The sequence below is a fragment of the Balaenoptera ricei genome, chromosome 13 (genome assembly GCF_028023285.1).
Source record: "Balaenoptera ricei isolate mBalRic1 chromosome 13, mBalRic1.hap2, whole genome shotgun sequence".
Taxonomy (NCBI): Eukaryota; Metazoa; Chordata; class Mammalia; order Artiodactyla; family Balaenopteridae; genus Balaenoptera; species Balaenoptera ricei.
Genome location: NC_082651.1, coordinates 68111788 through 68127211, shown reverse-complemented (window position 1 = coordinate 68127211; position 15424 = coordinate 68111788). Strand labels below are relative to the sequence as shown.

Sequence of the window (15424 nt, the reverse complement as noted above, 5' to 3'; positions counted from 1 at the left end):
CTTTGAGGATTGCCAAGATCAAGCCAGGAAAAAAAAACTTATTTGGTTATAAATTGATTTTTCTAAGAGGATTCTAGAGTTGTTAGAGTGTTAATGTATAAGGGCTTTACAGGGAAGGTAAACTGTGCATAAAGAGAGAAGAACAGGTTTCTCTTCTATAATTAATATGTGTACCCTCAGCTTCTGGATCTATTAAAGTATTTTTAAATCCTATAAGACAAAATGACATAGTATTTGGTTATCTCATTTTAAAAGCTTATTTTAAATAATTTGTATTGACCTACAATTTTTAAAAAATTTTATTACGCTAAAACAATAGTACATTATAATCTTGTGTTGAGAAAAAATTAAACGTTTTCTCTCATTGTTTATTTACTAAGGTATTTCAGTAAAGAAATATTTATAGAGAAATTTAAAGACTGCTCTTTTTTTAATTTGGCATACAGACGATATTTTGTATGACACATCAGTTCCTTAGCACCTACCTGTTTCAGTTTCATGAAATACAAATACAGTTTAAATAGCTGGAGTTCCTATCCCCTGGGAACATACTTTCTGTAAGTTGTCCTTTATAATTCCTTTGTCTGTAAAGTGAATTTAGAATCAGTTTTGTTACAGGCTCTTTAGTGGAGATTTATCCAGTTCTGGAGCCACCTGCAGCTTCTACATTGGAACTTTTTCTTTCCACATAGTACCGGCTCTTACTTCTTATAAATAACTTTATTAATTAGAGAGATACTAAGTTCCTTTCCATTAATTCTACATCATAAGTTTACTTCGACTGCTGTTCTTATAATATGCTGATGTGGTTCACATTTTGAAGTGGAGTCCACTAGTGAATATTCTTTAAGTTACTTTGTTACCTTAGACACAGGCTTTGAATTGCTGGATATAAAATGGATTGCTGGGGAGAAGATTGATTATATAATAATTTGGGGAAATATTATTTAAGAAATGAGCATAATTCATTAAGGATTAACCACTGTATTTCCCATTAGTGAAAAAACTTGCCTGACCAGTTATGTTCTCTAATATTGATATTAACACATCAAGAGAAATACATATTTAAAGTTTTGTTAATTTTATTATTTGCAATTCTAAACAGCTTTATCTTGAAATTTATATATAATATACTACAGAAAGTAATTGGAAAAGAAATATTAAGTGATTCTTCACTATTGTCATTTGTATGTAACCTTAAAAAGATCATCAGTTTTGACAAAACAGGATTAATATATTAATGGTATAAATATTTGGAATAAATACTTTAAGCAAAGTATTTTCTAACAAATGAAAAAAATTTTTTTTGAAAAAAGTTTTTAAAAAACAATGAAATTATTTTGCAGGGATTTTGTATTTTCTCCCTCAATTAAAAAGTAAATTAATATAATGTTATATGTCAATTATACCTCAATTTTTAAAAAAAAAAGTAAAATCATTTCTGATACTGTAGAAAAATTTTATATGGAAATGTTTTAGTCTCTTGTGAAATTAGAATTTGTAGTATTCACTTTCACACAAATTACTGACAGGACAGTAATCACTACCATCTTCTTAAGATATTTAGAATTTCTAGAGGATTTTTCTTTAGAGGGGAGACTAAACTACCATGGATAAATAGGTGGAAACCTTTTATGAAGCTGTGGTTAAAAGTATAGGTCAGCTTCCTTATTGATGTAGACAACTATTACATAGTTTTGCTAGGTGGTGGTGATATGGAAACATGACTTGGCTTCAGGTATGGCTAAAACTAAATGTGTATGCTAATGGATTAAGGACATTCTCTGTCATTTCATAGTAGTATTGCCATTCAGTAAATGCCAAAATCAGAAACACACCTAACTAGTCATTTCAGTATTTTTAGTTCTGTTCTTTTAGTTTGTCCTCTCCAGTGTGCCAGCGGTATTAAAAGCTAAACCCCATTTTTTCTTGAATATATTATGTCAGACACTTAGGTAGAAAGTTTTCCCAATAGTTTTTAAGGTGGCCAGTCATTTAAATTTCTCATGTACCTTCTCTTCTGTTGGAGAATTCTTTCCTTTTGACGGCATATGTTCATAATATATGCACCAGTTGCAGCTGAATCCTTGCCAAAAGAAAAAAAATTACCTGTACTTCGGAGCAAAAGGGAAGGCCCAGGGAACACTCTGGCAGTTTTAACTGCCAGGAAGACAAATTATGTCACAGCTGGTGCCTGGGAAACCCATTAAGACCTCTTGGGGTGACCAAATGAATGTAATTTGAGAATACAACCCAGTGGCAATATGTGAAGACAAGCTGTTAGTACACAGAGGTATAAAAGCACAGGAGTCAAATTATCTGAAGGTGGGAAACTGTCATTTTAAACCAGGAAGCTGCTGGTAAACCAGAAATACCAAGCACTATGACTGCTACTTGAGAAATGAGAGAGCCCAGAGGCAAAATTGAAATTTAGAGGATGTCAGTTCTCCCAAAAAAAACATTCCTAATTATGTAGACTATGGGACAGTGTATAGGCACAGATCTGTATCATTTGGCTCTTACTCCAAATAACATTTGGGAGAAGACAGGGATTGTCATGAGTTTGCTGTAAATGTTGTTAATAAGTAAATTACATTAATCAGGTTGGAAGGTGTGAATTTCCTTGGTGGGGCCCTTAGGCTAAAATGATTCATACTATGGTAGGGGGTGGGAGAATGTCTTATTATTTTGACAGCAGATCAAAGACTTCTAAGCTGCTCTTTGTATATGACAGTAAATGGGTGGATATTGCCTCAGACCAGGCAGCAATTACCATTTACAGAGCTCCATTCCTCTATGAGAGTCAAATGCTCTTTGGTCATTTCTTCTCAAAATATACTTTAAAAAAATGAGTCAAGAGGACTAAAGTACACCTTCCTGTGAAACAAGAGGAATGGAGAAAAGTACACATAAAACTCTAAATGGAAAAGATAAAATTTGATGAAGTACATGTAGTCCTCAATCTTTTCAAAGAATGAAGCAAAGTAATTGACAGATTGCAAAAGGTGGCACGGAGCTTGAAAATGTGAAGAGAGTGGAAGAGGTATGCAGTTGGAGCTCTGGGCCATATGATAGGGAATCTGAGAAAAAAGATTTTGAGTGTTAACTAAAGTTCTTCCTTCATAGACCATCTTTACCCTTCTCCTGATAAAAAATTTTCCCATTCTTTAGGGCCTCAAATTAATTCCTGAAAATGATCTATTTTTTGTCTCTTGTTAGAATTGTTTTAAAATTTTATTATATGTTTCTTTTGGTATATATATTTGTTGCTCCCGCTGGATTATAAACTATTTGGAGGTAGGGACAGTTTCTTACATAACTAGCCTTAGAATGACTCAATAAATGTTTGTTAAATGTGGGAAAAAGAAAGTTATAGAAGTAGGAAGTTATTTTTAAAATTGCTCTTTGGATGGAGGGATTGGGATAGATGCAAAAATAAGAGGATATTACAGATGAGGGTAGCAAGATGGATTTCAGATTTGCAACATATGCAACAGTCCCTAGTGGTAACTTTACTATGTGACTCTAGAGTTCAGTGAAATTCATTAGCCTTTAGGAACTGTCAGGCTAAGGTATCAGAAAGTTCATCTGCTTAGGTCTATCATCAAGGAATATAAACAATAATGATTAGTATTCTTATGTCATGATAAAGTAAGATAAAGTATAAAATTTATCATTAGCCTTCAACCCTGGCATTATGATGGTTAAAACTGAAACTGTGATTAAAACTAAATTAGTACCTTCCTGGTTTATAGACTTTTAGCCTAAATTTCTCTTATTTCAGTTGGGTTGCTGCTCAGAAGTTGAACTACTTTTGTACCTTTGGTTACTAGAGGTCACTGTTACTTCCAGTCTTGCAGGCTAATCTTTGAGAGCGTTGTGGCTCAGACTTTATAATGTCCAAGGCTTGGGGGAGAGGGATGTATATGTACAAACATACATACATGTGATGTATATAGCTAATGATGCATTCTAGTTACAAATTTGTGTACTGCAATAATCATTTTTATGCTCCTTTCTTCCAGTTAGGTTCCTAATATTCTAAATTTCAAAGAATATACTTTAGACTTCTCAGGTGACAAACAATCATTCACCCATGTTCCTTTTTGTTTTCTGCACCTGCTTTACTTAACTCATTGCCTCTACCTTGGGAGATCATTCACTCTTTTATCCAAATACTAAGGATTCCCAGTACTGAGAGTTATCTGAAATTAAACTGTAGGATGGAAAATGACCATGAAAATCTTACTTTGGTCTTTTCTTGCTATTTATGTAAATATCTGGGGACCTTGATGATTTAGTACTGTTCTCTGCTTAGAATTTGCTTTCCTCCTACTCCATCTGGTGAATTCCTATCTGTTATCCCGGCAAAGCTCAAAATGTCACTCTCCACAAGGCAGAATTATTTCTTTCCACTTACTTACCATTCCTTCTTCCTGGACTCAAATCTTGATTTCACTACCTATTACAGTATAACCTTGAGCATGTTAATAATCTCTCTAGGCTTCAGTTTTTTTCATCAGCAAAACTGGAATGATAATAGTAAATCCCTTTCAGGATTATAGTGAAGATTAAAGGACTTAATTATAAAGTACTTAGCATAACAATGCTTAGCACTCAGCAAGTGCTTGATAATTAATATTACTTCACACCACTTACTGTATTGACAGTTGTCTCTTTCCTTCATCTTTTCGTGCACTAGGCACTGTTTTAGGTGCTGGAGATTAAAGAAATAAAAGATACTGACTTTTGCCTCCACAGGGCCTTAGGTAAAGTGAGAAGACAGCTAAGTCAGTAATTATAAAACTATATAATAATTGGTATTAAAAAAGTAAATTTAGGGTGTTGTGGGAGCTCCTAACTGAAACTGGAGTTGAAGGTTCCTTGCAGGAGATGAAATCAGCGTTCATCTTCCTTCATGGTCTTAACATCCACTTATTGGTGACAGTTACCAAATTGTTAATCTATTTTCTAGACTTGAGCACTTAAGAATTATCTTTCTACTTATTAGATTGTACTGCTTGTATGTCCCTCAGAATTCATAAATGTAAAATTTCCCCAAACTGAAATCATCTTTTAAGACCTAAATATTTCTTAAAACTGCCCCCTACTTTCCATTTGTGCTACCTAGCTCTTGTTTCAGGTACCCATCGTGCTATGCTTAGACCACTGCCCTGAAATCTGCTCTTCACGTAGCCACTAGGATTTCTCTAAATGTAAACTGAAGTCTTTTTTTCAGCTTAAAACCCTTTGGTGGTCTCTATTTCCTATAGATAAAATCTCCATGATCTAACTCCTGCTTACCTCTACCATCTGGACTCTGCCCTTTCTTGTTCTACGTTCTCACCACATAAAGAGCTTTTTGTCTACCCCGCCCCCATGCCATACACACTTACATACCCCACTTTGCTGTTACCTTCTTTCTGTTCCTTTACACACACTGGAATAAGATCCCAGTATTTCATCACCTCCCTTTTACCTGGCTATCTCTTACTTATTCCATAAGACTTTGTTCTGCATTTTTTTCTAGGAAGCCTTTCTTGAGCTCTGTGTCTCTAATCATCCTTACAGAATTATGTGTCTTTGTACTTTTATGGTCACTTTGTTATTGTACTTACCACATGTTTTCATTGCTAGTGTGATTCTCTTGCACGATTTTAATTCCTTGATGCCCTGGTTCCCTTATATTCTCTTGAAAACAAAAGGCTAGGATAATAATAGGCCCTGAGTAAATATTTGATGGGTAGGTGGATGATGAATATATGTTAATTTAGGCAAGCAGGGGTGACTAGCATATACCAGAGAGAAGGACCATCCAGGTGCAGAGCGCAGGGGAGTAAAAGTACTTAGTTTAGGAGTTCAGAATAAACTGAAGCATGAGGTGTGAGGTTGGGAGTGTCAAACAATGAGCCTCAACTGGTGAAGAGGGCCCATAGTGAAAGGTTTTCTTATGCCTTGCTAAGGAATTTAGTTTTTATCCTGAGGGGACTGGAGATCCATTAAAGGATTTTAAATTGAAGAATGACAGGTAGAGTTACACTAATCCATTAATTCTAAGATGGCTGTATTTCTTGCATTTTAACATCTCTGGAATTACAGTGCATTTTACTGTTGATTGTGTCTTACAGTTCTCATAAGTGACACTTCTTTCTAGTGCTGTTCGTGATAATGGTACATATTACAATTGATGGCATATTAATTCAAAGATAATACAGCTTGTTTTAGAAAGATATTCTGGCACGGTGTACAGAATGCATTAAGAGCAAGGTAATAGTACTGCTAGAAGGGAGAATAGAGAAACTGAACATAATCTGGAAGAGAAATTTGAGGCAGTAGTGGCAAAGATGCATTCATTTAGTCATTTAGATACTGATGAAGTGCTTTCTAGGATTCAAGCACAGTGCTAAGCATGGGGATATATGCAAGGATCACAAAACAGGTAAGGTTTCCAGGTAGATTACAGATAATTATAAACGGTTAAGTCAAAATGGATCGTAGACCTCAATGTGAGGACTAAAACCATTAAAAATTGCACTTCCCTGGTGGCACAGTGGTTAAGAATCCATCTGCCAATGCAGGGGACATGGGTTTGATCCCTGGTCCGGGAAGATACCGCATGCCGTGGAGCAACTAAGCCCGTGCACCACAACTACTGAGCCTGCGCTCTAGAGCCCGTGAGCCACAACTACTGAGCCTGCGTGCCACAACTATTGAAGCCCGCATGCCTAGAGCCTGTGCTCTGCAACAAGAGAAGCCACCACATTGAGAAGCCCGCGCACCGCAACAAAGAGTAGCCCCCGCTTGTCGCAGCTAGAGAAAGCACACGCGCAGCAACGAAGACCCAACGCAGCCAAAATAAATAAATAAATTTATTTTTAAAAAAGCATTAAAAATTCTGTAAGAAAATACATATAGGAGAAAATCTTAGTGTCCTTGAGTTTGGCAAAGATGTCTTAAATAGGACACAAACAAATAACAAATAATAAGAGAAAAATCAATTAACTAAACTTGATCAAAATCTTAAAATCTATTCTTCCAAAGATTATCTTGAAAATAAAAGGGCTAGCTATATAATGGTAGACAGTATTTGCCAAACATATATTTGTCAAAGGAGTTTAACTAGAATATATTAAAAAATCTTAAAAGTCAGTTATTAAGAAGACAACCCATTTGGGAGTTCCCTGGTGGTCCAGAGGTTGGGACTCAGTGCTTTCACTGCAGAGGCCCGGGTTCGATCCCTGCTCGGGGAACTAAGATCCCGCAAGCCATGCAGCGCAGCTAAAAAAATTTAAAAATAAAAAAGAAGAAGACAACCCATTTTAAAAAAGGCAAAAGATTTGAATAGACAATTCACCAAAAAATATATTTGTGGAAGTCAAATAAGTACATTAAAAGATATTTAACACCTTTAGAATTAAGAAAATGCAAATTGGGGACTTCCCTGGTAGCGCAGTGGTTAAGAATCCGCCTGCCAATGCAGGGGACACAGGTTCGATCCCTGGTCCGGGAAGATCCCACGTGAGGTGGAGCAGCTAAGCCCATGCGCCACAACTACTGAAGCCACTGCAATGAGAAGCCCGTGCACCGCAATAAAGTGTAGCCCCCGCTTGCTGGGACTAGAGAAAGCCTGCGTGCAGCCACCAAGACCCAACACAGCTATAAATAAACAAATAAAGGCAAATATATCTATCTCTATATATACTGTATTATTCCATTTATATAAAATTTTAGAAAATGCAAACTATAGTGATAGGAAGTAGATCAGCGGTTGCCTGGGGACAAGAGTGAGGGAGGGAGAGATGGATTACAGAGGGGCTCAAGGAAACTTTAGAGACTTATGGCCATGTTCACTATCCTGATTGTGGTGATTGTTTCACAGGCATATATGTATGTCAAAACTTAGTAAATTGTACACTTTATGTATGTGCAACTTTATGTCGGTTTTTTTTTTTCTTTTTTTCTTTTTTTTCTTTTTTATTTAAACCTCAACCTATTTGTACTGTGGGATTACCTGTGCCTTTTCTTTATTTTTAAATTTATTTATTTTATTTATTTATTTTTGGCTGCATTGGATCTTTGGTGCGGTGCGCGGGCTTCTCATCGCAGTGGCTTCTCGTGCTGCAGAGCATGGGCTCTAGGCACGCGGGCTCAGTAGTCGTGGTGCACGGGCCCAGTTGCTCTACAGCATGTGGGATCTTCCCAGACCAAGGCTTGAACCCGCGTCCCCTGCATTGGCAGGCAGATTCCTAACCACTGGGCCACAAGGGAAGCCCCTGTATGTTGGTTTTATCTCAACAGAACTGGGGGGAATATTTTTTTAAAGAGTTACAGATGCAACAGAGCACTTAGTCACCCACTGAATGTTGGCAGTAAGGAAATGGAGGAATCAAACTTGATTTCTTGTTTTCTGGTTCGTACAGTGAATGGGTGGTAACATCTTTCACCATGAATAAAGTATATCACAGAGTACCAGTTTTTGTTTTGTTTGGTGGGAGAAGGGACACATACATTGATGGGGAGATGTTCAGTAGCAGCTAGATATAAAAAATTATGAGAAGGGTATGATGGTAACAAGATAACTGAAGAGTCAAGATATAAAATCTGAGCAAGAAAAGAATATCCAGCAAATGAGTGAAGAAATGGTCAGAGCTAAGAAGAAATTCAAGCAAGGGCAGTGTCCTAGAAACTAAGGACATTGTCCTTACCTAAATTCTGTCCTTGCCTGAATAGTCAGCAATATTAGATGCTGAAGAGAAGTTGAGCAAGATAAGGACTGAAAAATACCCATTGAATTTAGTGGGAAAAAAGTCATTGATGATCTTGGCAAGAAAAGTTTCTGTGAAGTGGTTAGATGATAACCAGATTGCAGAAGGTTGAGGTACAGATAGGAAAGTGTAGACCACTGACTCTTTTCCAAATACTGTATTAGACTTGGAATGGGGGTGGGTGGGTGCATATGTCAGGGGTGGGGTGATTAGGGGGAATACAGAATCGAGGAGTTATTTTGAGTGTACAGTCACCATTAGTGTCCACAGGGGATTGGTTCCAGGACCCCTGAGGGCGGATGCTCAAAATCCTAGGATGCTCAAGTCCCTGATATAAAGTGGCATAGTATAGTTGGCCCATGACTTGAGCATCTGTGGATTTTGGTATCCATGTGGGAGGGGGGTGTCCTGGAACCAATCCCCCATGGATGCCGAGGGACAACTGTATGTATTTATAAATTATACATATATACAGAATTATGTATATATATGTTGAACAATGCCAATAATCTTGCTGGTGTTTAGCAGATAGAATACCTACAGGTTATTAAATTCTAAATGAGTTACAGAGGACTTATTACTCCTCATGCAAATTGTGACCATAATCAGAATATTTAGACACTGAAGAGAGTATCCCATTTATACTAACTGGGAGAATGTGTTTGTTTTTCTGTTGGAGACAATTGCTAGCTTGGTGTGTATGAAATATAAGCTCTTCTTTCTCCTTGAAGTAAAAGAACATGAAGTAACTTTTCTCTATTTACATATTTGTTTAAAAGAGAGGATCTAAAATAATTTAAAACAGAAAATTCAGAAGTAACTGTTGATCCACAGCCTATCTCACTGCTACACTCCAGTTCTTCAGAAAGAGAACATTAAAGCATAATTCATTCCTGAAAGGCTTACATCATGTGTGTATGTTCGGGGGGGTTCTGATAAAGAAAATAAAATATAATAAAATTATTTGTACTTCTGTCTGTGGTGTAGCTGCAGAATTTCTTCAGTGTTGTTTTTAATTTTGTTTTCTTTCACAAGTGTCTATACAGTCAACCAAATTCAATGAGAATTCAGTTTTGGCTAAAGGTTTGTCGTTTTCAACATATAGTACTTGATAATTTTCAATCATATATTATGTTTTGAGACCTACCTTTTTATGCACATCAGCATCTTCATTTTTCTATTTTTCCATTTATTTTACGTAATAAAGATAATAAAATAACTAGATAATTGCACAAACATTTCAATTTTTTTAATTGTTACTACTCTATAGAGTAAATTTTGTAACTGGCTCAGTAGTTGGAAACCTTTATATTGAATAATAAAAAGGAAGCCATTATATATAGGCCTTGAAATGGCCAAGACATCAAAAGATATCTTGTCTCTTTTTTTTTTTTTTTTTTTTTTTAGGTTGGGGAGATTTTATTTTATTTTATTTATTTATTTTTAATGTTTTTATTGGAGTATAATTGCTTTACAATGGTGTGTTAGTTTCTGGTTTATAACAAAGTAGTTGGGGAGATTTTTTTTTTTTTTTCTTTAAATTTATTTTTTATTTTTGGCTGTGTTGGGTCTTCGTTTCTTTGCGAGGCCTTTCTCTAGTTGTGGCAAGCGGCGGCCACTCTTCATCGCGGTGCGCGGGCCTCTCACTATCGCGGCCTCTCTTGTTGCGGAGCACAGGCTCCAGACGCGCAGGCTCAGTAGTTGTGGCGCACGGGCCCAGTTACTCCGCGGCATGTGGGATCTTCCCAGACCAGGGCTCGAACCCATGTCCCCTGCATTGGCAGGCAGATTCTCAACCACTGCGCCACCAAGGAAGCCCTTGTCTTTTTTTGAGTAAATATTTAGGATGAGCCTAGAATAGAGAATAGAGGGCCTCCTGAGACTGATCAAAACTGTGAGGCATAACACTGCCATCTAATCCTGTGAAGATGAATGGTAGTTTCACAGGATGCCTTGAAAGCCTTTGAAGACTTCAACAGTAAACTGTAGGACTTAGAAACATTGGTGATATGTTGATTTTTTTTAACATTTTTTATAGTGGTAAAACATACAGAACATAAAATTTACCCCTTTAACCATTTTTAGGTGTACAGTTCAGTGGCATTAAACACATTCGCATTGTTGTGCAACCATCGCCACCATCCATCTCTAGAACTCTTTCATGTTTCCAAACTGAAAGTGTGTATCTATCCAATCCTCTCCCTTGCCCCACCCCCCTGACCCCTGCCCCTAGCAACTGCCATTCTGTTTTCTGTTTGTATGAATTTGACTACTCTAGGTACCTTAAATAATTGAAATCATATAATATTTGCCCTTTTCTTCTCATCTGGCTTATTTCACTAAGAATAATGTCTTCAAGGTTCATCCGTGTTGTAGCATGTTTCACAATTTCATTCCTTTTTTAAGCTGAGTAATATTCCATTGTATATATGTACCATTCGTTTGTCAATGGACATTTGGGTGGTTTCCACCTTTTGGCTATCGTGAATAATGCTGCTATGAATATGAGTATACAGATATCTGCTTGACTCCCTGCTTTCAATTTTTTGGGTTGTATATACCTAGAATTGGAATTGCCAGATCAAATGGTACTTCCATGTTTAATTTTTTGAGAAACAGCGAATACTGTTTTCTACACCACGTGTACCATTTTACATTCCTACCAGGAATACACAAGGATTCCAATTTCTTCACATCCTTGCTAACACTTGTTATTTTTGTTTGTTTTTTTATTGGAGTATAGTTGCTTTACAATGTTGTGTTAGTTTCTGCTGTACAACGAAGTGAATCAGCTATATATATACATATATCGCCTCTCGGACCTCCCTCCCACCCCCTCGACCCATCCCACCCATCTGGGTCCTCACAGAGCACCGAGCTGAGCTCCCTGTGCTATATGTTTGTTTTCATAATAGCCATCCTAATGGGTATAATTGGTCTCTTTTTTTGAGATGAAGTTTGGAACATTGGAAGAGAGCATGGGCAGTGGGCTTTAGATTATATATGTTTTTAATATAGTGGCTAATGGGTTTTTTGTGTAACAAAATGTTTTAAAAATTATATTTCAGAAATCAGCTGTTGATACAGCAAAAGCAGTGCTCAGAGGAAAATGTATAGCTGTAAATGCCTGCATTAAAAAAGAAGAAAGATCTCAAATCAATAACATAAATTTAATCTTAAGGAAATAGGAAAAAAAAAAAAAAAAGCCGAAGCTAGCAATAAAGACCTGGGCAGTGGTGGTGGTTGCCTAACGTTGTGAATATACTAAATGCCACAGAGTTGCACATTTTTAAATGGTTAAAATGGTAGGGCTTTCCTGGTGGCGCAGTGGTTGAGAATCTGCCTGCCAATGCAGGGGACACGGGTTCGAGCCCTGGTCTGGGAAGATCCCACATGCCGCGGAGCAACTGGGCCCGTGCGCCACAACTACTGAGCCTGCGCGTCTGGAGCCTGTGCTCCGCAACAAGAGAGGCCGCGATAGTGAGAGGCCCGTGCACCGCGATGAAGAGTGGCCGCTGCTTGCCGCAACTAGAGAAAGCCCTCGCACAGAAACGAAGACCCAACACAGCCTAAATAAATAAATAATAATTAAAGGTGCTAATAATTAAAAAAAAAAATGGTAAATTTTATGAGTATTTTACCAGAGTAAAAAGAGTCAGTATAACAAGAAGTCACCTATTTGGCAGACTAGCACTACATCTGATGACCAGTGATATTAGCCTAATTTAGGGGTTATTGTACCTTATTGTTTGTGAAAAATTTCCTAGGAAGTTTGAAAAATAAATATAGTAGGTCTCTTCCTTCCTCTCTTCTGATTCATTCTGTCTGAGGAAGGGTCTAGGAATCTCAATATTAAAGAAGCACTTTAGATGATTATGATATAAGTGGCTCCCAACAGCATATTATTGTCAGAAATGCAGTGCTATACTATCATATATGTAACATTCTAGGGTGCAAAATATTTTAGGCTCTATACATAAATGTTTTTGCTTTCTGTACTTTTATGAAGTAAAGCAAACAAAGAAACATGAAAGCCAGATGTAAAAGTTAGGTTTTCTTGTGTGCATGTGAGAAAACTGAGTCCAAAAATTCAAAATTATTCTTTATTCCCAAATTTTTAGATAAACTTGCCCCTTAGTAGATGTGGCTGTTTTATCTTGTGACTGTGAGTCTTCCTGACCATAGCAGCATATCCGTCACATGGATTATTGGAGTACTGGAATAAATGTTCCAAACCTTCTACTGTATAAATTAAGATAACAGGTTATTTTATATAATTATGCTTTATTTATATGGAACAATATTCTAAGATTCAACATTTATGATTTCTAGGATTTCTAATTAAATTTAAACAGAACCTGAGCTATTTCTGAAAATTGTTGATATGTGGGGAGTTGTGGTTTACTTGAGGCATAGCTTTGAATCATGCACTTTAAAGCTGCTATGTTTGAATAGCAAACCGTTTAGCTAGAGAATGACTCTAGTTGCTATTTAGCAATTTAATTTAGCATGGCTTTTCTATAGATCTATTTTGATGAGATTAAATCTTCAGACAGTAATATTGTATGCTGCATGATGGATTCCTCTGAGACCTCCAGATCTTATTCATTTCCTTTTGAACTATAGACCATACTGGAGATGTAGCTAATTAAAGTTGGGTGTACAAGTCAGCAAAGTTCATTATTCTATAGAGGAAATAAGTATTTCATTGTCTTTTTATTTACTTTTTCCTATAACTTTATATATACCACATAGAATTGTCTCAGTTTACAAATGTTTATCTTAATGAGCTCATTCCTTTCTTATCTATATACTCAATAAACACTTATTGAAAATAATAATATTGTATGCTGCATATGGGGGGAACAGTCTGCTTACTAGCGGACTTAATGGACTTAACCACTAATGGACTTAATTTTTTAAGCTCCAATCTTTGAGGAATATTTTGAAGTTTGATTTTTAAAGTTTTTTCTTAACCATATCTAGGCCAGCCAGGCATTCGAGAAGCTATTTCCCTGTCCTGTATAACCAATGGGAGTGGTGCAAGTAGAAAACCAAGTCACACCAGCTCTGTTTCAATCGCAAGAAAAGAAACTCTTTCATCTGCTGCTAAAAGGTATGCATTTGTAAAAAAAGCTAACATTGCAAAATTGAATGTGATAACTCAGTCTACTTTTGAAAAGAATGTGAAATAGAGCTGTATGGAATTCAGGTGAGCATGTCCTTTGAATTCTTTGTCTCTGAATGCAGAGATATCCAGCCTGTACTTGCTGAGTTTACATTCATCACACCTATGGAGTAGTGTGAGGAAGCTTTTGGTTCTTACTAAAGACAGCAAGCAGTTTCATTTCCTGGTTTGGTTTTGTTTCTTTTTAATAGGCATTTGTTGATGCGTTAAACATCACTATATTTAATGTAATTATATAAGTGAATTTTCCATGGCAAGTGATACATTTGATATAGCATTTTTAAAGGAGTAGAATCTTCAGTATATATGTATATTAGTGGGAGGTTAAATGCTATAACTTTTATTTTTTAATCATGACTATAAAATTGAGGCTTAATTCAAAATGTTATATTACTGTGTTGTGTGTTTGTGTGTGTATGTTAGGGGTGGTGGGCAGGAGGGCAGTGGAACTATTGTAATATAAAAGTTTCAGTGGACTACGTTCTCTGTGTTCTTTTCGTCAATTAGTTAATTCAATGTATTCCAATAAAATTGCTTACTGGATTTTTCTGCTTTTGTGTAATACCCAGCAAATTATTCCATATAGAGTTTGGAGAGACCATAAGAGATCAGCCACATAATCTTATAGCTGTTTTCTTCAAAGAATGATTGGAGAAAAACTTTCAGTAATAGAATAATATTTAAAATGTGCTGATGGAAAATGGTTGCCTCAATAAACTAATGCCAGTGACTGAATTATTTAACAGTGTGTATTTACAAATGTTAACCAGACATTTGACTACAGGAATGGTGAAGAAATGACAAGATATTTAGGCCTCTTAAAAATCCCCTTCTAGAATTCAGTCATTAAAGTCATTGTTGTTACAGAATCTAGACTTTCTCCTCCAAAGCATGCCAAAATTTATTACCTTTGCTGCAGTTTCAGGAGAAAAGGACAAATTATGGAAAAACTAATATGTAGTAGAAATTTTTAATACAATTTTTAATAATAAACTTCCTTGTGTCCAGTAATTGTTTGGATTCAGCCCATTTTTCTTACATAGCTGCAGTTATGTGCAGTGGTCAGTATTATGTACAGTGATCAGTATTATGTACAGTAGTGACTCAACAATCTAAAACCAGATAAGTTTGTTAATTTATGATGCAGGGGCTTTGTGTTTTGCTTCTAAATAACCCAGAAGAGAAATCTACTGGGCCCACATAAGACTACTGGCCTAATACTATGCATTCAGGATAGTTTGAAGACCAACAAGAAAGAAGTAATTTCTAACTCAGTTTTAAGTTGCAAAGTTAATGTGATATTTTTCAGGTAGAATTGTATTTCTCAGCACATAATTAAAAAACTGAATATGAACAAGACAGTCCAAAGTCAGTCTGAAGTCAGAAGGTATCAGAATGAATCAGATTAAGAAATGTTACTGTCAAAATTGTATTTTAGCATTATTCACTATTATCATGTGATTAAATTGTA

General features: G+C 36.1%; 1 protein-coding gene across 3 annotated transcripts in view; it reads left to right on the top strand.

Annotated features, from left to right (window-relative positions):
• EML4 (EMAP like 4) overlaps positions 1-15424 on the top strand; it is a 165536-nt gene that overhangs the window by 81025 nt on the left and 69087 nt on the right. For all 3 annotated transcript variants that reach the window (XM_059943503.1, XM_059943502.1, XM_059943501.1), the window contains exon 3: positions 13752-13881. In XM_059943503.1, the coding sequence (XP_059799486.1) occupies positions 13752-13881 (130 nt within the window). The remainder of the gene's footprint in view (positions 1-13751; positions 13882-15424) is intronic.